Source organism: Podarcis melisellensis (genome assembly GCF_964234715.1).
Source record: "Podarcis melisellensis genome assembly, chromosome: 10".
Taxonomy (NCBI): Eukaryota; Metazoa; Chordata; class Lepidosauria; order Squamata; family Lacertidae; genus Podarcis; species Podarcis melisellensis.
The window spans coordinates 44,018,224-44,045,579 of record NC_138542.1 but is presented as its reverse complement, the minus strand read 5'-3'; the positions used below and the strand labels follow the sequence as shown (position 1 = coordinate 44,045,579).

At 41.9% G+C, this 27,356-nt stretch overlaps 1 protein-coding gene and 1 long non-coding RNA gene across 17 annotated transcripts in view; one reads left to right on the top strand and one right to left on the bottom strand.

Moving 5' to 3' along the window:
* GRIN2B (glutamate ionotropic receptor NMDA type subunit 2B) overlaps positions 1-27,356 on the top strand; it is a 284,672-nt gene that overhangs the window by 89,222 nt on the left and 168,094 nt on the right. For all 14 annotated transcript variants that reach the window (XM_081928536.1, XM_081928547.1, XM_081928548.1 and 11 more), the window contains one exon: positions 214-642. In XM_081928536.1, coding sequence (XP_081784662.1) covers positions 232-642 — 411 coding nt within the window. In that variant the 5' untranslated portion in view covers positions 214-231. The remainder of the gene's footprint in view (positions 1-213; positions 643-27,356) is intronic.
* Positions 1-27,356, bottom strand: part of LOC309379451 — a 59,334-nt gene that overhangs the window by 21,173 nt on the left and 10,805 nt on the right. For all 3 annotated transcript variants that reach the window (XR_014172497.1, XR_014172498.1, XR_014172499.1), the window contains exon 2: positions 20,128-20,217. This is a non-coding gene — a long non-coding RNA (uncharacterized lncRNA). The remainder of the gene's footprint in view (positions 1-20,127; positions 20,218-27,356) is intronic.

Below are 27,356 nucleotides of genomic sequence, written 5' to 3'. Positions count from 1 at the left end.
AAAATGAGCTTAGGTAGAAGGGCTGAGAAAAGACTCCTGCCTGAAACCCTGGAAAGTCTCTGCTGTAGCCTGTGCTGAGCTAGATGGACAAATGGTCTGTTCTAACCTAAAGCAGCTGCATGTGTTCAACATGGCCAGTGCTCTGATCCATAAAGGGAACAAATAATAAGGAAGCTAACATGACTATTTCCCCTCTTTTTCCCTTCTTTCTAGGGAGTGCAAGAGCTGAAAATGAGGCCCCGAGCAGAGTGCTATTCTTCAAAGTTCTGGCTTATGCTGGCAGTCCTGGCGACAACAGGTGGTGGGGCCTGGGCCCAAAAGAACCACCCCAGCATTGGCATTGCTGTCATCTTGGTGGGTACCTCTGACGAAGTAGCTATCACAGATGCCCACAAGAAAGATGACTTCCATCACCTCTCTCTCACGCCTCGTGTGGAACTGGTGGCCATGAATGAGACAGATCCCAAGAGCATCATCACTCGCATCTGTGATATCATGTCTGATCGAAGGGTTCAAGGTGTGGTGTTTGCTGATGACACTGACCAGGAAGCCATTGCCCAGATCCTGGACTTCATTTCTGCCCAGACCCTCACACCCATCCTAGGTATCCATGGAGGCTCTTCCATGATCATGGCAGACAAGGTAAATTATTGCTTCTTCCCATCTCAACCATTAGAGGGGAGCTTGGAAATTAGCTTCTTCGTTCACAAAATGCATACTGTTTGTTAAAGGCACTGACAAACTCGGTCAATTGCATTGGAAGAATTCAAGCCCTGACTATCTAGATATTTGTCACTGAGATTCTTGGAACAAGCAGCATCTTGTCCTTGGCAAGTGAAGCAGATCTGTCCTGCTTTGCTTTCTGTCAGTTATTACCAAATACCAGGTCTGCAGAATTGGGTCTATGTATTTGGCTTCGTGGGAGTGGCGGAAAAACCTTCAGAAGTTCACTCTGCTGTCCCTCACCTTCTGTGACCTTGCACAGTTACAGTTCAAGGCTGAGGACATTGTGTTGGTGTGGCAATCATTATGCCCCATTTTAACCACTCATTTGCCAGTGTTATGACTCATAATATGAGGTTAAAAAACAATTAAATGCATGTTGTTAAAAATAATGCACGAGGGTGTCAACTGGGGAGTGTGTGTGTGTGCGCGCACTGGGTCTGCCACCAACATTCCTGCATGTGCTAACCTGCCACCTCCTTGCCTGATGTGCAAAGATCTGAAGGAGGGCTCTAAATCCCTTCAGTTGAACATGACTAGAATCTTCTCCAAGATTTTAAAAAAAGACCCTGTGCAACCAGGGTGCCCAATCGAAGAGAACGTTCTAACTATGTTCACTAGTTAGCATCTTCTCCTGCAGAAGATCAGGAGAGGATGGGGAGGTGCACATAGGGATGTTTGGGTACATTTGCTTGCCAGCATTTCCTACCCAGGGACAACTGCACTACCAAACCAAGAAAGAGTAAGCACATACATCCTGTAGACCCATGACATCCCCCCACACCCATAAGAAGCCTTGCTTATTTTAATTGCTTTTTCTTTAAGAAGAACATTAAGAAACCAGGATGATAAAACTGGAAGTGCCTCAGCTAATCTGAATTTCCCACCAAAGACCACAGGAATAAGTATTTTGGTTTCACAAAACTGTCATGGACAAACCATTAATAAAACCAGCTTTCCTGCAAAACATTCATTAGTTTTAAACACATGTAAAACAAAACAAAACAGAAAATGGAAATGGTTTAACCTAACATTCCCCTGTCCCCCAGGGACTTTTTGAGGAAGTTCAGTGATAACCCAGAGCATCTACACATATACATATATCCAGTGTTTTTTTCTGGGGGGACACAGGGGTACACATACCCCTAACATTTTGTGAATCTAAGTTTGGCCTCATTGAGGGGCAGTATTTCAATATGAGTAGGAAAATGAGAGAACTCCTAAACATTTTTTTAAGAAAAAAGCACTGCATATATCAGGAGATATGAGTAGTTTTCTTCTACTTTGTAGATTATGATGACAAACATGTGTTTTCAGAGAATTATAGAACTAGGTCCACAGATGACCTTGCTCATTCTATGCCCAGAGGATTGACAATCCACACGTTATAGATATCGGTCTATATAATTAGAATTATGATGTGTCATAAACACAGAGCAAGTCCACTCTAGAAAGTGTGGCCATTTTGTAGTCATTCATTCTCGTCCCCAATCTGCTTTAATATGAGAAGCTCCCCACTTTGTGGTGTTAGCACTTGCCTCCAATTCATTTGTAGAGTACTACCACTGTATCTAAGATTAAAAAGTCAATCTCATAAGGTAAGTTCTCAGTTCTGGTATTCATCTGTTGCTCTTCTGTATACCTAGTCTACTATGAAGAGGTCTTTCTATAATGTGGACAATGGTAAATGATATTCAGTCTACCAGCAGTTTGTATGCAGCTAACTATGCTGTGCGCTAACTATGCTGTGGCGCTGTGGGTTAAAGCCTCAGCGCCTAGGACTTGCTGATCGAAAGGTCGGCGGTTCGAATCCCTGCTGTGGGGTGCGCTCCCGCTGCTCGGTCCCAGCGCCTGCCAACCTAGCAGTTCGAAAGCACCTCCGGGTGCAAGTAGATAAATAGGGACCGCTTACCAGTGGGAAGGTAAACGGCGTTTCCGTGTGCAGCTCTGGCTCGCCAGAGCAGCGATGTCACACTGGCCATGTGACCCGGAAGTGTCTCCGGACAGCGCTGGCCCCTGGCCTCTTAAGTGAGATGGGCGCACAACCCCAGAGTCTGTCAAGACTGGCCCGTACGGGCAGGGGTACCTTTACCTTTACCTTTTTAACTATGTTTTTGATCCCACTAGCAATACCTCTTTCCCTTCCAGCCGAAGAGTCTCAAGTGATAACCAACATGTTTATTCTTTGTGTCCCTCCAGATTGGTGTTTTATTGTGGGTGTATTCTGCAACATGCTCTTAACACAACAATAGTGCATTAGTGGTGGATTTATTCTGCTTTATTCTCAATGCACCTCCATTACTACCACATTATTTCTTTCTGCTGGACAAAATAAATAAATAACCAGAACATTTGTGGTATGAAAAGTTACTGGATTTTTAGCATGAAGCTACAGGGAATGTGCTGATTGGAAATGAAGCAGTATGACCACTCCAAAACTTTTGCAGGAACAAACAGTATTAAAAGCAGGATTGTCTACATAATGTATAGCATTATGAGCACAAATAATCATAAATGTGCAATAAAAAAAATAATCTGCTGAAGTCTTGCATCTCTAGTGTAATGGCATAGGACATCCAGTAGAAAAAAGTAGCAGAGTTTTTCTGGATTGCCCCACTTCAGGCTGTAGGTGGGGGAGGCTGCATGTTTGAATGCTATCCTATGGATGAAATTCCCTGAAAATAAGAGAAAACCCCCCACACTATGTCAGGGAGAAAGCTAGGTTGAATCAATCTCTCCAACATACTAGTTTTGTATGTGCAATAAGTTTTAAAGATGGGAAGTGGTCATACTGGTGTTTCCTGCCATCTGCATCCTAGAGTGATACAATCCTGGAAAAGATTTGCCATCTGATTTTGCTAAGCATATAAGCTGGACCATACTGCTTTGTATTACTGGATATCATATCACGGTGGGACGCTAAGGATAGCTGAGAGATGGAGGAGGTATGTTCCTTTGGACTGCCTGGCTGAGAGATAAAATGGCACTGGCAGCTATAAGGACTTGAGTCCAGGGAGCCATTGAAAGAGGCAGTGTATGTAGCAGTTCCATCTTACAGTCATGTCCATTGTATAAGGTGGTGTCAATGTCATTTCTGGGTTAAGCACTCGTAGAGCTATGTTCTCACCATGCTGCAGAGAGACCTAGTGGGGCACAGCTTCCTTCCCTTCCCACCAGGACATGCAGTGAACTGGTTGGGCAGTGGGCATGGGTTTCCCCCTTCTGCACACCTAGAAATGTGCACCAACAGTTTCTGTGGCTCCTGCTAGCCACCAAAGGTGCCAAAGACATGGGGAAGGAAAAAGTAGGACCAGGCCCAAAGATGCTTCACCAAGAATTTGGTTAAGGTGATGAAATACACACACACACACACACACACACACACACTGATTGTTTAAAAAAATCAGTTTGTGATTTCAGCTTCTTCTTTCTACCACCTGTTGGATTGACTGCTAGGTCAAAGACTATGAGACTTCCACTGGCTTATGAGATGATGTGCTCAGGAGTTGGGGGACTTCCAGCTGAATTGAAAATCTCCTGCTGGGCATCTTCAGCATATCACCACTCATGGCTTTCCAAGAACCTGGATCTGTAATGTAGACAGACACATGGCCCAGCAGGACACAGGGTGGTATTCAACTAAGTTTTACTCAGAGAAGGCCTATTGATATCAATGAACATAGTTTAGTCATGTTTATTAATTTCTACTCCAAGTAAAACTTAGTTGAATTCCACCACCAGAGCATACTGGTCTCAAAATATCAGCACTGTTTGTCAATTCACTATGCATCCCAATTGAAGGTGTTAATGTTGACATATAAAGTCCTAAATGACTTGGTCCCCAAATATCTGAAGGATTGCCTCCTCCTAAATCTATTTGCCTTGGTATTAACATCACCAGGGGAGGCCCAGTTGGTCGTGCCACCACCTGCTGTGGTTCAAGGAGTCCGCAGCACATGAGAGGGTCTTCTCCGTGGTGGGCCATAGGTTGTGGAATGAGTTTCCCTCTAAGTCAGGTCTTGTACTAGCACAATAAACTTTTCAGTGATTGATCAAGACATAGCTGTTTTCCCAGGCCTCTGGTTGAATGGGTGACTTCCTTCTTCCAGCACGGCTGAGTATCCGTTATGTCTTTCTGTTTCGTTATTCAGAAATTGGACGTCGTTGCTGTTTTATTTATTTCAATTCTACATTGGACTTATTTTAATTATGGCATTTTTGTAACCTGCCCTGAGACTCTTTGGTGAAGAGCAGGCTATAACTAAAATCAGGTAAATAATAAGCAGAGGAGACGGACTGGCAGTCCTTGAGTGGGAGCAGAAACTGGTACAGGCCAGGAATCCAATTAAGAAATTTATTCAAGGGAAGTATAAAAAGGGGGAAATGGGGGAAACATTGAGTATGCACCATCAAAAGGAAAATAAAAAACACCAACTCAACCAGGAATATTAATCTATTTAGCCTTACACTAGGCAAACTCATGTAGCAAAGACTTTTGTTGAGGGTTACTTTCACACACATTTGGTAATTTGTGGAGATGCTGGAAAGATGAGTGACAAAGTAAAGGAGCATGATGTTATGCTTTATGCTGCTTAATTGAGGTGATAGAAATTGATAGCTAGAAGAGCAATTGACCAATGGGAGGCATGCAGGCAGGGGATGCTGGAGGAACAGGAAATAAATGCCAGCAATTGCCCCTAGAAGATGAGAATTAGGATGAAGATGGGCATGCTTTTCCTCGTATAGCGATGCAGAGTCAAAGAGATGTTGGTTAAGCAGGTGACTGGCAGAACAATATGATATGGAGCCTGCTATTTCAGCCAACTATATGGAAAATTTAGAACGTTAGGCTTCACAGGTTCCAGGATTCTTGACAGTTGCATATTATGGAGCCTTTACATGGCCACAGCACTGCAAGACAGCTTTAGGGCTTTCTCAAATGAGGCATGCATATTGTCCAAGAGTAGCCTGCCATAGATGTATCATAGTACATACTCCAGGGAAATAATGTTGGATTTATTCCCTGATTAAAGGAGCCCAGAGGAAATTTCTTTTTTATTCACTTTGCCCTGAAACTATGTTGAATATAGGGTACAAACAGCAAAAGAGTAATGTTCAGGCTAGATGCCAGTTGGCATGACTTTCTTTACAGGGGACTTGGGCTTACTGAATTTGATAGAATTTGATAGACTATTAAATAAATAATCAAGGGTAGAATGTCCAGTTGCAAATCTAGCTGGAGAATTTGATCAGGTGAGACTTACTCTTCTACATACCTGTCCTTGTGAATGTAAATTATCATTCTTAATACTTTGTGTTGCCTGATAATTTTGATGAAAAATACTAGTAGAGGACAGGCTCCAAAAGAAGATGGAGGTGAAATAGCATATCTGCCACTAACATTTGTCAGAGGAAAACATGTCTTCTTTTAAATTAAGTAAGCCAAGCATACATAGTGTAGTAATGAAAATGCCAATTTCATGCTAATTTAGTATATACTTTGCCAAATGATTTATAAAATACTAGTTTCATCATCAACACAGTCTTGCAGCACGGTAAAGAGTAACAAATTTATTATGGCATAATTTTTCTTTAATCCACAAAAGTTTATAACATGTTAAATGTGTTCGTCTTTATAGTGCTACAAGAGTCACGTTTTTGCTGCAACAGACTAATATGGCCACTGTTTTAGAAGCTGTTAACGTGGAAGGTCTTTTAATGGCACAATGTATAGTTTCCTATAGCCCGCAAATACTTTTTCATGTTTAGAATGTAGCAAATGTACGCATTTTGTATTGTCACTTGGCATGACGTGCTCTTACGTTTTCCAGATGAAAAACTTCAGAAACAGAGGCAGGAAGCATGAAACAAACAAACACTTTGAAACACAAAGTTAGGTACCGAAGCAACATAGGGCTTGCCTACACTTCTGCTTGTCCTATGCCTAGAAGGCATGACTCTGAGCAGTTTTCTGCTAATCCCAGTGGTTCTAAAGCTTTTTTCTCTGGGACACACTTTCAGAATAAAAATAATGTTTTGCATTATTTAGGATGAAATTGTAAAATGGTGATTTTTATCTTCAATGTCTTGAATGTTTCCTCTGCTGCTGCTGAACCCACTTCGATTCAGTGAAGATAAGGGCATGTATAGATAGTTTTTATGTGTCCATGTGAGCGCGCACACACGACTGTTGGATGGGGTAGTCAGGTGCCTCACACACTGATGTCCTTTGGAAGTGGCATTTGTGTTTAATTTTGTGTGTGTGTTTGTATTACAGTGGTACCTCGGGTTACATACGCTTCAGGTTACAGACTCTGCTAACCCAGAAATAGTACCTCGGGTTAAGAACTTTGCTTCAGGATGAGAACAGAAATTGTGGTCCAGCGGTGCGGCAGCAGCAGGAGGCCCCATTAGCTAAAGTGGTGCTTCAGGTTAAGAACAGTTTCAGGTTAAGAACGGACCTCCGGAATGAATTAAGTACTTAACCTGAGGTACCACTGTATATGAATTGGTCAGGCCTCTTAATGTGGCTCTACGTAATATCACTGAAGGCCATGGTGATGTTCACATGTGAAAAAGAAAATATTTGAGCTTGAAAATGGCTCTTAGCCAGTCAAAGACAGGATGGGTAGATCAAAGGTTGGGGAAGTGCAGCTCTCCTACAGTTCCCCAGCAAAGCATTCAGAGTATAACAACCAAGACAACATTAACTAATATGGCTAAAGTGAACAAAAAACCTCTTAAAAACACCCACACATTTGCTACAATATGGGACCCAGAATTCGAAAGCTAACATGAAACCCTACAGAACCACAGCTTCAGTTAATATGATGGCCCAACGCTCAGACCTGGCCTCTTAAGGACATTGCGAATGGGGCAGCCGGGCAGGAGGAGAAACTAGTCTTGTCTCCAGCTCCCACAGTGCATTGTCATGGACTCTGACAGTGTGCCTGCACTATGTATTCTGTTGCACTGCACACCTGCCTGCCTGCCAAAACCTGTAGTCAATCTACAACTGGATCTGCACATACTGGGTCTGCAGCAACAGACAGAGATTCCACACTTACCTTTCGCCCACTCTTTCCAGGCACAGGTCCACGCTTAAAAGTTTCATGTCCGAGCATTGTTGCTGTTGTTTTTGTCCTGGAGCAAAAACCTGCAAAAAGCCACTGCTTAGCACTAAAGCAGAGCAAATGTCAATTTGGGTTTTCTGTGGATTAATGTTTGCTCCAATAAAACTTTAAATAGCAGCTGTTCATAGGGAACACTTTGGAGCCAAAAAAGGGGTGCTTGGACATGGAGCTTTAAAGCACAAACTGTGCCTGGAATGAGCAGAGGAAAGGTAAGTGTGGATAAGCCTTGAGTCTATAACCACACCTAAATATGTGTGATTCACATATGTGCCTTCACTTCCCTCCTCTTCCTCTATTCTTTTCCCCATGTGAAATTACAGTTTGTAAGCTCCTCAGGGCAGGAAACCTATCCTATTGCCCTCTGTAAAGCACCATGCGCATGGATAGTACAATAATAAGAGCAGCCACTCTGATTGTGCTGGTCAATTATCCCTGGTGGACTAGGGATAGAGATGAAAGCTGTTTCCTGGTGCCTTCATTACATATCTTTAGGGCCTGGGAGAAAACGTTCTTATTCTCCCTGGCCTTGGGCTGATAAAACAATCTATGGCTTTTTAAATTGTGTGTGTGTGGAGGGGTATTGTTTTGTTTGTCATTGTAATAATAATAATAATAATTTTATTTATATCCTGCCCTCCCCAGCCGAAGCTGGGCTCAGGGCGGCTAACAACAATCAAAATAGTCCAACATTTTAAAAACATTCATTATAAAATCAATTAAAATCAAATTAATGGCAACCATCAAGCAAAATTCTGTGCAGATTGCCAGAGGAGGGGGTCAGGCTGCGCCCTGACCAGAGGCCTGGTGGAACAGCTCTGTCTTGCAGGCCCTGCGGAAAGATGTCAGGTCCTGCAGGGCCCTAGTCTCTTGTGACAGAGCGTTTCACCAGATTGGCGCCGCGGCCGAGAAAGCCCTGTAGTATGCATTTCTGTGTTTTTATATTGCAAACCACCCTGTGAACTTTGAATGAAGAGTGAGTTGTATAGAAATTTAATAAATAATAATAATAATAATAATGCAGGCACTTGACTGTTGACTGACCAAGAGCAGATACTTGTGGTCAGTTAGCAGTTTTATGGCTACATGGTGCTGACTTCACTATCCCTACATCAAGCGTTACCAAGTGACACCTGCCAGTAAAGGCCTGGAACCCAACCTCTCTCCCCCCCCCCATGCATGCCTGCATGCACTTGCCTTGGTTGCTTATTTGTGGTGACAGCAATTTATTAACATTGCACCACCCCTGACTGCTGCTGTGGACCATAGTCTACTCCTTCCATCACTGTCACAGAATTAGAGAGAAAGATGGATGCACTCTGCCTTGTTGCAGAATCATCTCATGTTTTCAGGCTATTAAGTATCTGGCTGAGTTTATTCAGATACATAAAAGAACTGAGAGTCAGCGAAGGATACTATCACCTCTTTCATAAATATATAAGAAGTTTAAGTGGGGAATGTCAGAATGTTTTCCCTTGCTTCTTATCACCCACTGGATGCTTAAAAGTGATTGTTAAGGCTTCACTAAGCAGACATCCAGGCTTTATCAGCATTGTCTCCACTTAAAGCATCAAAGCATCCATCTGATGGGGGCTTTGGGGCACTGACACTAATGTAGCTGGAACCCCTCCCCCATTTTTGTTTCATCCTATATCCATGTGCCTCAGCTTCAGGATCTGTCCTTCCAGTGAGCACTTAGGGCTGATTAGCTTCAGAATGGAGAGGTTTGATCTTCTTGCAGTCCATGGGACTCTCAAGAGTCTCCTCCAGCACCATAATTTAAAAACATCAATTCTTCAGCAACCAGCCTTCTTTACGGTCCAGCTCTCACTTCCATACATCACTACTGGGAAAACCATAGGTTTAACTATACGGACCTTTGTCAGCAAGGTGATGGCTCTGCTTTTTAAGATTCTGTCTAGTATTGGAGATGCTCTCTAGCTGAGGCTCCAATACTTTGGCCACCTCATGAGAAGAGAAGACTCCTTGGAAAAGACCCTGCTGTTGGGAAAGATTGAGGGCACAAGGAGAAGGGACGACAGAGGACAAGATGGTTGGCCAGTGTTCTCGAAGCTACTAACATGAGTTTGACCAAACTGCGGGAGGCAGTGGAAGACAGGAGTGCCTGGGGTCATTAAGAGTCGGACATGACTAAACGACTAAACAACAACATATCCATGTGCAAGACTATAGCTCTCCCAATCATGATTGAAGCCCACAGAGGAGCTACTGGGTGGCAGAAAAGGTTAAGACTATAGAGCAGGAGTGAGGAACCTTTGCCCCCCCCGACATTGTTGGAATCCAACTCCTGTCAGTTTCAGTCAATACAAGTTCTAATCAAGCAACATCTGGAGGGCAGTAGTTTCCCCATCCATAGAGTGGGTTATAGCAAATAGGGGGTTGTAGCAAAAATGTCATGGAAAAGGTGGGCTTTGAGAGGAATTTTGAAAGGACTAAGGCAGGTGACATGTTTTAAGAGTCAGTGCCAAGTGTATAGGACAGCAAGGGACTAAGGGCAGAGTCTTTGGGGGGAGCAGGACACCTTCGGCTGTCAAACTGGAAGAATAAATATCAGTGGGATAATACCAAGAACTAAAAGCAGAGAGAGAGAGATGGGGGAGGCAAGGCCATGGAAAAACACCTCACTGGTTGCCCATTTGTTGTCACTGGAGCTGCCTCGCTTCTGCTGCTGGGAAGAAAAGTGCTTTATGGCTGAGTGCCTGACATGGAATATGGCACAACTTCTTTCTGTCCCAGACAACTGGCTGCTGGATGGTTCATTCCTCAACAGGAGGAAGGAGGAAGGAGGAAGGAGGAAGGAGGAAGGAGGAAGGGGGAAGGAGGAAGGAGGAAGGAGGAAGGAGGAAGGAGGAAGGAGGAAGGAGGAAGGAGGAAGGAGGAAGGAGGAGGAGGTGGCAGTGATGGGGGCCAGCTGGTGGGGAAATAGCCCTGGATTAAATGATAGGCTACCCAACATTGTGCTTTATACTGAGTCAGACAATGGGTCTGTCCAGCTCTGTAGTATCTTCACTGACTGGCAGTGATTCTTCAGAGTTTCTGACAGGAGCCTCTCTCAGATATGCCTGAAAATTCCAGGGAGTGAACCTAGGATCTCCTGCATGCTTAGCGGATGCTGTAGCACTGAACTACAGCCCTTCCCTACAGGCACATATTCATTCCAAAAAGGATGTGTTTGCAATTCCATGATCCTCTTTTTAATGCCCACCTATCTCCAGCAGAAGATCAGGGACTTGCAGGTGGGCAGAGTCAGGATTTCACTCTTCTTACCAACTGCAAGGAATATAAAAAGAAAGCAATGCAATAATGAGCCTCTTCTCAAGCTTAGCCTTCAGTGGCATTCAGTCTGACCAGTTTGATTGCCACTGTTCAATGCTAAGGACCCACAGGCCAGTTGTAGCTCCTAGGCTGCCCGTTGCTCACCTCAAACATAGGACTTCTTCCTTAGCCTTTTAAATTGACTTGGAATGAATGAAATGCAATTATTGGTGCTTGTGTGTCTAAACTGTGAAATATATCCATTATATATAAACATCATTCTCTCTCTCTCTCTCTCTCTCTCTCTCTCTCTCTCTCTCTCTCTCTCTCTCTCTCTGTGTAACTTTAGCTAACCATGAATCTTGATTGGTTCAGGTTGTTTAAGTCCACACCACTTCTATTAAAAATGTCTTTCGAGCCTAGATTTGCTCACTAAGAGCATGTGGGAAACATCTAATCTCACAATTGCTTATTTAGCCAGACTGACCAACGCTTTAAGAGCTGTGCTGCCGCTATTGCTAATAAGCATTATACAACATTTTCTTTTAAATATGTGTGTTTCACACACACATTTATTAAATCAATTTGCACTATTCACAGCTGGTCAAGTAGATTAGATTCTTGATTGTGGAATAGGCAAACCTTTATTATAATCTAACAATCTAAATTAATTTAATTCAATATTTTCTTTGCCCCAAATCAGCATCAAATTGAAATTGAAACACTAGAGTGTGAAATTGACTTATCCTGCTTTCTTAGATCCTCAAATCATTCATTGGTAACTGCAAGGCCATAGCTAAGTGGAAAAGCTTTGCATGCAGAAGGTTCCAGGTTCAATTTCTGCCATCCCTACCTGAAAAGTAGTTGTGCCATGAAAGGCCTCTACCTGACATCCCAGAGAGCTACTGGCACTTAAATCAGTGCTAGATATACTGTTGATCTGACCCAATAAAATTCAATGCCTTATGTGCAATTCACAATTGTTTTTCAAAGAGTCACTTACTTTCTTTGCCTCCCTCCCATTATTAGTTTGGAGGGAAAGGATTCTAGAATCTAAGAGAATTGACTACTGTTTGTCTCTAGAAACAATGGAAGAGTGTGGCCTTTAGGGTAAAGTCATGTTGGAAGTCATGTTGGAAAGTTATAGTGGCTGTAGAAACCAATATGGGAGAGATGTTTTAATGCAAGTGGGGCAGATGAAGGTGTCTGGTTTCGCAGCTTCCCAGCAGTCACTCCTCCTCTGGTCACTGCTGTGGATACATGACCTCTCTGTCTGTCTATACATCACCTAAAAATGGAAGATAGTGGGAAGATGATAGGCTTGTGGCTATAATAGTAAGTAATATCTACTAGCCAAAAGGATTACTGAGGAAGAAATAGAATATTTAAGTGGAATATTCTCACTATTAAACAAGTGTATTGTGGTATTTTTCATCTGCTGGGATTGAACTAGTCATCTGAGTAGTTTACTGTGAGCCATTGGCATGGAGGATGACTTTCCACAAGCTTCTTATCACAATCCGGCCAGTAATATGTGTTTGTGTGGGTGTTATTTGGGTAACTATTTCACTACATGCACATCCAAACCAGGCACAGAGGAAAATGGTTTGTCACCATGCAGTGTAGCCCTCCAGGTCAGCCATACTTTAAAATTCAGGATAGGAAGCAAGGCACAACAATAGGTTTTTGGTATGGTAGACCCAAACTACTAAGAACTTGCAAAACAAAACCACCACCCTGGAAATTATTGAACTTCTACCATCTGTCCCAGATACAGTTTCTGAACTATCTTCTGGGTAGTCTTCATGTATAGGTCATAAAAGCAGTTCAGCCTTAACATTACAAAGAAGCCTATTCTTTAGCATAACATTTTATCTACTTAGAAAGTCCTTTCTCTTCTATTAAGGATGTTTTGTTGGATTTTCTGTTATTCTGAACAGCAGGTGACAGATGATTTCACTAACTGCTCTGTGGCTCCTTGTATTTTCCCCTAGGAAGCAGCTGATATTGACCACTGAATAAACTGATAGTTTGTAGTGTTACTGTATTTCTAGGAGGTGAGATCAGATAAACTAGATCAGTGTACTGTTGTTTGAATGAAAAGTCACTGAGGGAAATATATATATATATATATATATATTTGCTTTCGTAGATTTTCACGGGTACAGGAATGCAGGTTTTGGTGTCCTCGGGTGTCTTCCCGTGTAAAAGTTGGGGTGTCTAGGCGACGTTTCGACGAGGTCTCACTCGTCATCTTCAGGCTGGTGCTTTCGGCTTTCGGTTGGTTCCAGTAACAAGAAGCCGAAAGCACCAGCCTGAAGATGACGAGTGAGACCTCGTCGAAACGTCGCCTAGACACCCCAACTTTTACACGGGAAGACACCCGAGGACACCAAAACCTGCATATATATATATATATATATATATATATATATATATATATGGGTTAAAATGGTCAAGGTAGTCTGCAAAATATTGCCAATAAGAGAAACAAAATTGAACAAAAACAAAACAATTATTTAGACCGGTTAGTGGAATGTGTTTCTTCATGGTGAACAGTGCAATCCCGCAGAGAAAAATACATTCTGTTGGAACGTAAAGCTGTTTCAAAATAGGAATGGACAATGCATGAGAAACTGCATTGCAGAGACCAACTGAGCCACAACCAGGGTGGGTGAGAGGTAGATAAGAGGAAACTGCAAGGTGAGCAAACTACTAGATGCAGAAATATATGTGGAAAGGGCAGGTTGTAAAGAGAATCTGGTATGATCAAAGGGGGAAAGTTTCATTAAATGTAAAACCTGTGAGGCAATTTACAAAAGAAAGGGAGACATGATTCTTTTCCTTTCTGTACTCTGATGTGCTCCAAGCCATCTTTCTGTGCTCCAAGCCATCTTTGTCAAGGTTTCATATGCGAATTATCATCTGAAGCTCCAGAAAGAGTTGGATGGGCTGGGAAAGCAAGATGAATGCAGGATGGGATGACAAGGAATAAAGAAGATATAAACTTAAGAGAGTCATTGTGTCCAGAGTGTAATGCCCAGTTCTGGAAATCATTGTCTCAGGAATCTCTCTAGTTCCACAAATGCCTTGCTGAATGTCACTGCATCAACTTTAGCAATGCACAATTGAATACCTCAGCTGTGCACATAAGTTTTTTTCTATCTACAACAACAACACACACACACACACACAGAGAGAGAGAGAGAGAGAGAGAGAAAGAAAGAGGGAGAGAGAAACAAAAGATGTGATGGGAAGAACATGTCTAGTTTCTAAAAGGGCACCATATAATAAATACTGACAATCATGTGTAAGCTTTCTTTATATTGTCAGCAGCAAGATTTGACCTATGCACTTCAAGATATGAGGCAAGCTTATGCAATCTGACTTACAAATCTATCCCTTGCACCTTGGCCCAAATATGTAACAGTTCATGGTTTACCATATATTCAGCAATATGCCTTGGTCACGAATGCATGTCTAATGCTCTGTAGGTCATAGCTTGTACCTCAGGATGAGTTATTACTTTTAAGGCTCCATAATAGGCTGACAGCCATGGAAACTGAACCAGTGATTTTTCTTGAACTTCTTCCTTTTGAATTCACACTACTCTCTTCTCATACTTTCTCAAACTAGTTTATATTTTTCTATTAACTTGGTTTGAACACACTTGTGCTGTTTCCATCTTGTGACTATACACATGTTGAAGCCTAGGGGCTTCTAAAAACAGCTTGGCCTATAATATATTTATTATTATTATTTATTTATCTAACAAATTGATAGACTACTTTAAAAGTCATTGAGGTGGTGCATAAGACAAAAACAGAATAAAACACGAGTGCTAAAAATAGTAAAACAATTTCCATAAACTTAAAAAACAAAAAAACGTATTTACAAATTATAAAAATAGTAAAACAATCTATGCAGGTAATACAATTGGTATTCCATAAATAACTGGGTTACACCCCAGGGAAAGCTGCCTTAAATGAAAATATATTCAGTCAAGTATCTAATCATATCAGTAATGGCGCTAGGTGCCTAGGTATATATCAAATCATTCGAAAGGCTTGGAAAATATGTTCATAAAGTTGACTGAATAAGGATGCAATCCTATATATACTGTAGCAGGAAACAACCCCCCCAATCATTCAGTTTGTACAAACTTCACACACACTCACACTCACACACTACATACGCTACGCTTCTGTTATAAATTCATAGAAAATCAACCATACAGTACATCGGATTTGCACTGTTCCACTTTTATTTTACTCCATGAAGGAAGGACTACAAAATGGGGAAGGTTTGATACAGGCCAGCCATAATCCCTTCACCATCCCAGCACATCCACAGGAGCCCTGCCCAGTTGCTATGCCAACCCTGATGGTCCTAGACAGAAGACAATCAAGATCACAAAGAACTTCCATATGGGAGTGGATTCAGCATGGACTGGAACAAAGGACAATGATCAGATCTTCCCTCAGGGGGCAGGAAACTGCGACTACCTTTTGTCTTCTGAAAATGACTCAACCCCTCCTTTCTGTAATGTATGCATGATGTTTCTGGGGGTGGGCTTGACCTACAGGATGGGAATTTCAAAAGTTTTTATAAGGTCTTGCACACCATTTTTCTGTGTCTTTCCTCTCTCCCGCAAGTGAGGGGAATACCCTGTTGCAACAGTTCAATAAAGGCCAAGCCTACAGGCTGCTGTTTTGCTCCAAGTTATCCTTGTTGGTGTCTTTGTTTTTGTCCAAGGGAGCCCTCGGATTTTTCCGGTAACAATACTTTCCTGGGAATAATCCTCATTGAACTTAACAGAACTTACTTATGCATAGACATGAATAGGGTTGCATTATAAATTAATCCAAACTGAAAATTAAAGATCTTAAAAACAGATCCGCTGAATATGCCCTGGACCTGAATAGAATAGATCAGCTCCTATAGCTGTAAATCTGAAGTCTGGTTCACACAAACAAGTGGCACAAGGTTTTTCTCTTCCTCACACCCTGCCTCTCCCTGTTCTGCCTGCCATTCTCTCCTTTTTACTACCTTAATTACTGTTTGCATAGTGCTTTGAAAATTCGAAGTGCTGTATAAATGCTAACATTTCTTTATTTCTGGCTCTTCTCTTTGCATATGCCTCTTTGTATTCCCTTCCCTTTGTGAATGTGCAGGTCTAAATTATTTATAAGCTTATAGAGTAATTACGGAAATGATTTAATTACTCAGTTAACACAGTTCTTTGTATCACAGGCTCAACCTGGGTGGCAATCTGCTTGCTGCAGAGTGTCATTGCAGAAGGGATTAAGTGGAGGAAAAGGGAGGAATGTGGGGAAGGGAAAAAGGAACAACTGATAGCCCACCTCACCTGCGCTAACTTATCAGAAATGGCTTTTATAATATGAAGTGTCTTACAGTGATTATGTTGACGACACTGGAATGATTAATCAGATATTTGTTGCAGCTTAGGTTCCTATAGACAGCGGCCATTCTTTTGATTTCAGAGGTTGGAGAAGAGTGGCTGTTGTAGAATCACTCTCTATAAGATAGCCATTACTCACCAAAAAGGGTTTGAAGGTAAGGGGGAGAATCTATCTGCCGTTACATTGGCACCTTGATCTAGTTTCCCTTTTGTTTGACAGTAAAGCAGAGACGTAGCATGGGGGGGGGCAGCAGGGCTGTGGCCCCAGGTGCACAGGCAGGCACATTGGTCTAGTGGGCAGGTGGATGGAGGGCAGCAGGCAAGGAGCCTGTTGGAGGCGGGCTCTGTTCAGGGCTGTCTTAAGCATATCCGGTGCCGTGGTGCAAAGATCCCTCCGGCGCCCCAGTGGCAACTCCAAAACAAGGGAGGGGGTGGTGGAAAATGTCCTCTGCCTCCCCCACTGCCCCAATCCCTGGCGTGGTTGCAGCGATCAAGCAGGAAAATGTGCTGGCGGACATGCTCTCCGGTGTCGGAGAACCTGAGAAGGCAGCCTGGGAATGCTGCACACCACCTTTCGTCAGGAAGCAGGAGGAGGACAGCGATCAGGAGCAGAGCTGTCTTTAGCAGATGCAGAGGCTTGGGAGGGAAGCTGCATACCCGCCAGCCAGCCATATAGTTGGTGGGGTTCAGCTGGCAGTCGTGCAGGGAAAGGGAGGCTGCCAGCAAAGTCACATAGCTCCCCCACTAGCTAGGGCGCCCCTGAGATGCCGGCGCCCTGGTGCAACGAACCACTAACACCAATGGGAAAGACGGCTCTGGCTCTGTTCACCCTCCGTGCATGCCCTCCTGGTGCGCATTCCCACCCCAGCTGCCCAGTTCACCAAGAGGGTGCAACACTTGCCTGCCCTTGGCTCTGGCAACCCACACTACGCTGCTACAATAAAGGGCTTCTTTGGTGGGAAGGATTTGCCTTTTGGAGAGTGCATATTCCAGTAGCCTGGAAATGCATTCCTTTATCTGGATATTGTTGGCATCTGTCTGTCCTGAGATACAACGGAAGAGTGCACCATTGGGGGTGAAGTCAAACCATTGGAGTGTTACAGCACCACAGAGACCAATATGGGAGATGTTTTGTTGCAGCTAGGGCAGATGAAGGCATCAAGTTGTACTGCTGCACATACACCATGGCATTTCTTCTCTCTGGATATAAGCAAGCATAATCTTAACATATCTTTGGCAGAATTGCTTGTTTAAATATCCTGCTTTTTTCACAAGAACCATGTATTGGAAACCACAACAATATCCAGGTCTCTGCCCACCAAATGCAAACATATAAATCAGCTCTCCTACTGTTTGTCTAGTTTTGTATTGTTGCCCAAAGATGCGACTGGAACTTAACATTATAACCTTTTTGCTAGCCTTTGCTGTTTCTCAGAATGATTATGACCAGATCAGAGTTGACACTCTACAGATGATGTAGTCCAAATTCCTGCCCCAAGACAGGATGTTTCTAAATATCCCTAAGTAGTGTCTATCCAAGGACAAAGATCTCACCACTTCACAAGATAGCTGGTTGCATTATTTTATCTAAATCTATTGCTTTGCTGTTTTCTGACATGGGACCAAGCCCCCTACTTCCTGTTGCTACCATGACAGTTTTCATTCCAAATGAACCAAATAATGGTCAGAGAAGGGTACTGCAGCTCATCTGTCCAGCTACACCAGGTGAACTGAGGAACCAGTAGATGCCTTATCTTATATAAACAACTAACTCAGATTTCATCCTCAGTCTAATTTGTCAAAGAGTAGCCATATGGATGTATGTCCCTTACCTTGCGCCTCCTATACTTCATTCATTCATTTAGAATTTTGCCATTTGTCCAACCTTGGTAACATTCCTGCCTCTGGCCTGTGATCTGTGTTTGTTGTTCCAGATCTGACCTTACTACACACCCAATTCTGGCCTCTCAGTTGTTCTGGATCCTGACTTCAGCCTGACTCGGATAAAATACTAGCCTCTCACCCTTCCAACTACTGCCTGCAGGCCTTATGCTATAGGATCCTGCCATGTTTAAAAACTGGTTTTTATATCATTGTTATTCTTATTAACGTTTCTATAACATTTTTGTAGGACTAATCATATTCAAAGTGGCATACAATAGAGGGACAAAAGCAACAGAATTAAAACACTACAAACATAGACACACAATGAATTATCCCCCATTAAACATAAAAGCTGCAGTATTCATGTAAAACAACTGAAAATAGCAGAGTACTAAATATTCAAAATGGTGATTTTCATAGTCCATCTAAAAAGCTTCTCAGTTTCATTATGTCAGTACCTGCTCTTCTAAATGTTTGTTTTCCTATTGTTTCTCTTCCAATTTTAAATTTTATTATTACTTATTTGCTTAACACTTTTTGTTAGTATCAATAACCTGCACTATACAAGGTCTGTATAAAAATGCAGAAGTGGAGATAACAGTGATTATATTTATCTGGAGACCATAGTATAGTTCTAACAGACCTTTGAGCCATCCTTTCCTTAGGTGAACTTAAAGGAATTGCAAGTTAGCATGATTTTACTGAAGAATTTTGTCTCTAAGCAATTTCATGAGAACATGTCATAGGTTATTTTGTCATTCTTTCCTGGACACAGGTTATTTTATAGGGTTTTTTTCTGCTCTCAATACAGTAGTTTGTCAGTTTAATGCAGTTTAAGCAGTTGGATCTCTGTGTGCATGTTACTCTGTCTCAGCAACAAGGAGGTAGCAAAGTGTCTATCTTAGGTGCTGTCCTAGTAACCTGTGTGTGTGTGTGAGAGAGAGAGAGAGAGAGAGAGAGAGAGCGAGAGAGAGAGAGAGAGAGAGAGAGGACTAATTGTTTTTCATGTACAGTATGTCCACATTTAATAATTCTTGATCAGTGAAGCTGTTATGAACCCATATTGTGTCCACTGGCTCCTATTCCCAAACTTGAAGAATGTCTACTTATTGCAATCTGCTCGAGAGCCCATTGCTATTCTACTGTTAAAGGAACCAAGTGCTGTACTGGTTAGTCAGTTTTGCCTATAAGGTTTCAGAGTTTGGGGCTTTGTCATTCTGTGTCTTCTGTATGGACCATGAGTTTTAAGGGAGGGGTGGGGAATCTGTATGGCTAATTGTCAGGGATGGTGGGAGTTGTAATCCAAGACCATCTGGAGCACCACAGGCTCCCCATACCTGGCTAAAGGAAAGAAATGACTCTAGGGATAGCACTGGCTTTTCATCTGCTATATTTGACTACTGCCTTCACAGCACGGTGCGAGGAAGGGTCTTTTTTTCTTACCTGTAGATTGCTGTTCTTTGAGATGTGCAGTGGATGTAGCTTTCCTGGAATAGTTTCTGAACCATAAATCTCAATTTTGAGATCTAGGTCAATTAGATAACTTCAAACCTCAAGGATGGCTTTCTATTGTTAATTCCTTTAACGTTTTCTTTGTTCCTGGTTATTTCTAAAATAATGTACAATACATTTTTTACTGTTTGAGCAGTGTTGATGTTTGGGCTTAGTCTGGGAACTTTGGTATCTGCTCACCTTAGTATCTTAGCAACATGATGGTGCCTCAAAGATGCCACAACACTCTCCCAGTGCTCCGTTGAAGAATGGAAATTTCTTTCTCTTTCCCTGCCAAGAGGAGACAGTAGTCTTACTTGTAGCTGGGTAAAGTACTAAATTGCAAACTAAAGAGGAAGAAATGATTATAGGGTAAGACAGAGGAAGGAAATTGAGATGGTGGTCTTGACCCTGGCTTACCACCCAAAATGATTTCTGTTTTGATGATTGATATTAATAAGGAAATGAACCACATTCTGTATTGAAGAGGAAAAGTGTAGGAAGCTTTGAGACAGAAGCCATACTTGTTTGTATACCACTAAACACAACTTTGGATACATTGGCTAGTGAGCAACAACAGACTGAATTTCCCAACTATTTGTATCTTTGTGGGCAATCATGTTCTGTGGTATCTCTTCCAATCTGATGTATAGTAAATTGTAGTTCTGGCTAGCAGCTTCCAACTGCAGGGGAAAATCATCAAGAAATTAAGATTGCAACAAGCAGAATAGGTGTGAGGATCTGACACAATTTGGGAACAGTGCTAATGTATTGTAGCCATTTTCTATCTTCTCTCTGTCCCCCAAATTCGTATGACAACAGTATATTTGCCTGCATCCATGTCTGTTTGCCCGGATGTATGTCTGCAATGCTCAGAGGGTGGGAAGAAGCTGTTGCAATGTGTCTTATGCTACCAAAATGCCAGAAGCAAGCTGGCGGCTCCCTCTGTGCAGCAGCTATAAAATATAGACACGCTCTTGAATAATACATTGGCATTTTATTAACTAGCAGTAGCACGAGCTTTAGTTAGTTATTCTCTCTTTTCTGTTCCTCTAGTTCATGCTAGCGGGAGAGATATATCTTAAATTATTGCTAATAACCAATGTTGAAGGGGCCATATGCAGCAAAGGGCAAGGCTGTGAAGATGTTGTTCAGCTGCATTTCTCAGGCAGCACCACTAATCACTGTCATCTTGGATATGTAGTTTCTGTAATTTGAAAAATACACTGAGTCCAGAAGGATGGTTTTTCTAAAATTAAAAGTAACTTCTGAAACAAATCAAACAAATCTACTCGAGATACTGTAGTTCAATGAATAGATCTCATCCTTCCATCTGTAACTAAACATGTGCAGAATAGGATACTCTGTTGTTTTCCTAGAACATGTTGTTCCTTCAGTTCTTAATATGGCAAGCATTTTCATCATTTCAGGATAGCAACTATACGTAGAATTATCTTCAGTCTTTTCTTCAAACTTCCTTGTTTTATTTTGGTTCACAATAAACCCATGCATTGCAATGCTGATTCTTATATCCACAGTTCTATACTGTAATAATAATAATAATAATAATAATAATAATAATAATAATAATAATAATTATTATTATTATTGCCAGGACAATTTAAGATGTGAGACTTCTACAAATTAAAAGGTTTATCAGCTTGAAGTGCTTTATAAATTACCCATTTGTACATCCTTAGCTCCCTTTCTGTTCCCCTGCCCTCTTGTACCTTGCTCATTTTTGTCCGCAAGCCTCTGAGCACGGATGTGAAGTGCTCAGTTCTGTGAAGTGCTCAGTTTATTTTAAGCTTTATGCTGCTGCTGCTGCTACTACTACTACTACAGTATTCATATGTTGCAAAGACCTATTTAGAATAGAGTAGCCTCAAGGACAAAATTGCTTCAAAATCTAAAACAACAACAACCTGTAATGCATTAGATCAATCAACACCCATATCTTACCTTAAAATATTCTGAATGCCCACATACATCAACTTGTATTGGAACTCTCAAAAAGAGCAAACTGTTTTCTAATATCATGCTACATATTTTTAAAGCTGCTTTTTAATAACACAAATTTGTTATAGAGATATACACTTCACATTTCAAAAATATACTCGCATCATAAAAGTTTCATTTTCTTAAAATTTTAGTTTTTGAGTAGAGCCTAATATATGTACTAGGGATGCGGGTGGCACTGTGGGTTAAACCATAGAGCCTAGGACTTGCCAATCAGAAGGTCGGAGGTTTGAATCCCCGCGACGGGGTGAGCTCCCGTTGCTCGGTCCCTGCTCCTGCCAACCTAACAGTTTGAAAGCACGTCAAAGTGCAAGTAGATAAATAGGTACTGCTCCGGTGGGAAGGTAAACAGCGTTTCCGTGCGCTGCTCTGGTTCACCAGAAGCAGCTTAGTCATGCTGGCCACATGACCCGGAAGCTGTACGCCGGCTCCCTCGGCCAATAAAGCGAGATGAGCGCCGCAACTCCAGAGTCAGTCACGACTGGACCTAATGGTCAGGGGTCCCTTTACCTTTACCTAATATATGTACTAACCACCATGAATGTCTATTTTATACTCTTTTAAAGTAGTTGAATGTGTAAGTTTTCAGGGCATTGAGGGATAAAGAGTCCAGTGGCACTAGGAGCAGTTGGTGTGATGGCTAAGCTACCATCTTCACCCAGCATTGCTGCAGTTCACCTGGATAGGGAGGTCTGTGCCGGCACAAGGGCAGAGCCAATCTCCTCCTTCTGCTGGTGCTCCTGCACAGCTCCACCTGCCCTGCCCTGATAAGCTGCAGTGGATGCCGGTGTTGGGTAGGTGGTTCTGCCCCATCACACCAGGTAGTCCTGACTAAAGGAGCAAATTCAAAAGGAAATAAATCACATAGAAAAACTGAAGGTTATAATCCAGAAGACTCTAGAGAGTAGGTCAGTTCAGTAGTTGTACAATTATGGACATGCATATGCAAGGTCAGATGAGTATATGTTTGGATATGAAAAGTATGAACAAGAAATATTTTCATTTCACTCAAGAGATCACCTGTAAGTTAGCAGGAAAAGAACAATTTATAGTTCTTGATTACCAGTAGTGATTTTTTGGGAAATTCAGATGAATGACAGAAGTTCTAGGTTCTGTACATTCAGTGGAACTTTTGACAGATATAAGGTTTATAAGATTACTGAGTTTTACTGGATGTAAATCCATGAAATTGTTTCCAGACAGTTAAAGAGTAGCTAACAAAAGCAGCTGAATGGAACTGAATCTGCGAACCATTTCCCTGCAAGATTAGGTGCTGTATTGTTGTGGCAGAAAGGCTCACCTATTGCACAGTCAAAAAAATAAATAATCTGTGCTCAGATAGGAAAATAAATATTGGTAACCATGTTGGGCCATACATAATTCCATTTATTCATCTCTGTAAAATCAGTGATGGAGGAAACAAACCATAATCCACAGGAGCCAATTTTGTGAAAATGTTTGCATTATATACTCCAAGGAATCCAAGGATGGGTACAAACATTAAATAAATATCAAGTACAGGCAGACAGGTAACAGTTGCTAGTGCTCTATCAAGGGCATAGGTGAGCAAATGAAACTGTTTGTAGCCCAAGTGCCTGTGTGAGTCCAGGAAAGGTTTGGTCACTGAGATAACCTGTGGCTGCATCGTTGTTGTTGTTGGCACCCGTCTATCACAGGAGACAGTAGAAGAGTGCACCTACAGCCATTGCCTTAGCTGCCTTGCCAGTATACTTGTCCAGCTCAGTGTTCATGGAACGATTGTTGGTTATGGTGGAACCCAGGTAGACATTTGGGTTCGTCTACCACCTCAAGCAGGTGGACCAGTGCTGACACATAGTGTGCTGGAATAAGGTGTACCAGATACAATGTATGTGTGTGTGTGTGACTGTGTCTCTCTCACACACAAAATCAATTCGCACACATAGAGGGAGATGTAGTAGGAAGCAGATTGTTCTGCATGTAGGGAAGTAATAATGCAAGAAGAGGAGCAGGGAATGACAGCAGCCATTTTAGGATCAGTTGTAGTGTTTTACTGTGTTAAGTAAAGTTTTATTTGTTCCACACTTCAGTCTCCCCTGGCATCATTTAATAAAGCTTGCAGCAGCAAGTCTTGCAGTCGCAGCCCCAGGGAGGTTCAGAGTGAAAGTTGGTGAGGGGGATAGAGGAAGCATCATGGGGCAGAGAAAGTAAGAGTAATGTTTAGTGTCATTCATGGGCTAAAGCAAACAGAGTTTTTAAGGCAATATTTGAATAATTAATTAATGACCAGAGGGACGAATCTTGCTCTCAGAGCAATAAAATATGCATTGTGTGAGTTTTAGCGAACAGTCCTTCCTCCCCTCCTCTCTCCCTTTCCCTTGCTCCCACTTGGACCAGATGATTGATTTCAGCACCCACTCTGCTTGCTTCTAGCACTGACACAGTTGTCTGTTGTGTCACTGAAATAATTTCTGATGCTGGAGATCGGTGACATTCTGTTCACTGTTGGAGTACTATAAACAGCTCTAGCTACCTCATCTCAAAACAAATACAGTAGGAAACTGGAAAAAGGTTCAGAAAAAGAAACTGTAATAACCATGGGTATGTAAGACTTCCATACAGGGAGAGGATGCCTTAGGACAGAAAACAGGCAGCAAAGGGGTAATAAAATAAAAGCATTTCTGTGTGGTTTTGAATAACAATGACAGTAGAAGAGCTGCTTATTCTGGTTAATGTAAGAACCAGAGAGAACCTACTGAAATTAATGCACATCAGATCTAAAACAAGAAAGGGGGTGTTTTGGTTCTGTGCACAGCTCACCAGTGGAACAGTGATTGAGCTGATAGCCAGTAATATAATCAGATTTAAAATGGGCTAGAGATATTTGTGAAAATCAGGAATATTAGTAGGAGCCAGCTAAAATACTCAGAGCTGACATCTGTATGGTTCTATGCAGACAGGATCCATCAGAAGCTCATAGTGAAAAATGAAGTATGCTATTAGTGTAGTTCTGAAGGACTAACTCACTGTTGGAGAAGACACATTGCATGTAGATGGTCCCAATTTCAAGCCCAGACCTCTCTAGTTAAAAGAATTGCAGTACAGTCGTACCTCGGGTTACATACGCTTCAGGTTACATACGCTTCAGGTTACAGACTCTGCTAACCCAGAAATAGTACCTCGGGTTAAGAACTTTGCTTCAGGATGAGAACAGAAATCGTGCTCCGGCAGCGTGGCAGCAGCAGGAGGCCCCATTAGCTAAAGTGGTGCTTCAGGTTAAGAACAGTTTCAGGTTAAGAATGGACCTCCGGAACGAATTAAGTACTTAACTTGAGGTACCACTTTAGCTAATGGGGCCTCCCGCTGCTGCTGCTGCACGATTTCTGTTTTCATCCTGAAGCAAAGTTCTTAACCTGAGGTACTATTTCTGGGTTAGCGGAGCCTGTAACCTGAAGCGTCTGTAACCCAAGGTACCACTGTAGAATAGTTGGGAGATTCTGTTAGATTTTGGAAAGTCCTAGGCACAGTACTTGGCTAAAGAAACCTAATATTTACTCAATGGCCCCATTTAGACATAACCCAAAACTATAGCTTGTTTCAAAATCAAACCAGAGGCTCTTGCATCCCCTTGTGCCTTTTGTCTTCTCCCACACGATAGTGGAGGATATTAGAATCTTCTGCTTCTAATTCACAGGAAATCACCATCACTATTTCTTTCCAAATGCAAACTGTAGCTTGGTCAGAAATCAGGAGCCCACATCCTGTTTCAATTATAGTTTTAGGGCAAATTATAATTTGGGCAAAATGGCAATCTATGGTTTACCTTAAGTATAAGCAGAAGCTTCTAATCCTTTCCCTCTCAACTGCTCTCTATCCTCCAAGCTATAGTGCTGGAGGATATTGCACTGCAAGTCCCATGAGACCTAGTCAGCACGTCCAATGGTGAAATATGATGGGAGTTGTAGTCTAACAATCTTCTTCTTCTTTGGCGATCACTCGTAGCCGAGTAAGATTGTCTTCCATAAACACGGTTTTAACAATGAGTCTGTATACCTTAATCAACAACAATAATAAACAATATAAACAATAAAATATAAACAATAAACAACAATAATAAACAATATCTGGAGGTCCACAGGTTCTCCATTTGTGGTTTGAAGAGTTATCTGAATGTGACCAGCATAAGACATTTCCTTTATGTTTTCTTGCCTATTTCATTGTTTGCATTTTGTACAGATCCTTTTTAGAGGCAAGTCTCTGACCGTTGTTTTCATTGAGATAGGTGGTATTTATATTTTTGAATCCAGTTCTATAACTTACACATCCACTGTATTATTTCTACTGATTCTTTACATGGTTATTGGCAATATTTTGCTGATCAGTGATGAATGTGAGGGAACTGTTTCTGATAACTTCATTAAATGTCGCTGGTTCTCAATATCTGTCCACTCTATGGTCTCCTTGAATTCACTTGCTGAGAATTGTGTTAGTAAGAGAAACTGGGTGTTTGCTTCTTCTAACACTTCATTCAGTCCTCTTTGATTTCAGCGTACTGCCCAGGGACTGACAAGCCAGAATAGCTTGCCCTTTGAGTGATAGAAAATGTGTGTAACATGGATTCCTGGACATAAACATTTCCCATGATAAAATGGACTAGAAAATCTGCAAGAAAGAAACCAGTTGGTACTATAATCTTTCACTGCATAATCCCATTTCCCCCCTCTTCTAGAAGTTCAACCATTTAACAGCACAAATAGCCAGTTCTTTATGCTGTGGGGTGATTCAGAGTTGCCATGGCAATGAGGGCTGTCGTTCCAAATTAGGACATGTTCCTGCTGCTTTTTTTCTACATGAGCTTTCCTCTTGTCTTATCTCTCTCCTTTACTATTTTCTTTTTTTAAAAAAAAAATGATGCTATAGCTGAGAATGTTACCAATTTTTCCTCTCACCCCTTGAAAAGGACAATATTTTATGAGTCTGCATTAATTCCCATGAATCTTGTGCCAAAACAGGCAGCTGTGCCAAATTTCACACTATGTAATTTAAATTTACTTGTCCTGTATTGAACTTGTGGAAGTGATGAACCAGCCCCCTTGTGATCAGAGCACTGCAAGAACCAGGGGCTTATTTAGAAAAAAATGAAGAATTCAGAACTGCATCCTGGACCGTTTATTTTCTGTGAGACCAAAGGTATTCTTTTTCACATAGTATCTGGTAAATAGATCAGTGGACTAGGGGTAGTTGGCGATGCCCAAAAATGGGAATGCTAAATGTTCCACCCACCCTTCTGGTCCACACAACTAAAGTCTGTTCTGCTTGCTCTAGAGCAGCTCTGCCCGTGGAAGACAGATATTGTTTTCTGCACAATAGCTGAGTAAAAAACAGAGGGGTGCTTCTGCCCTCCTGCCCTTTGTAAACACCCTCAGGCCTAG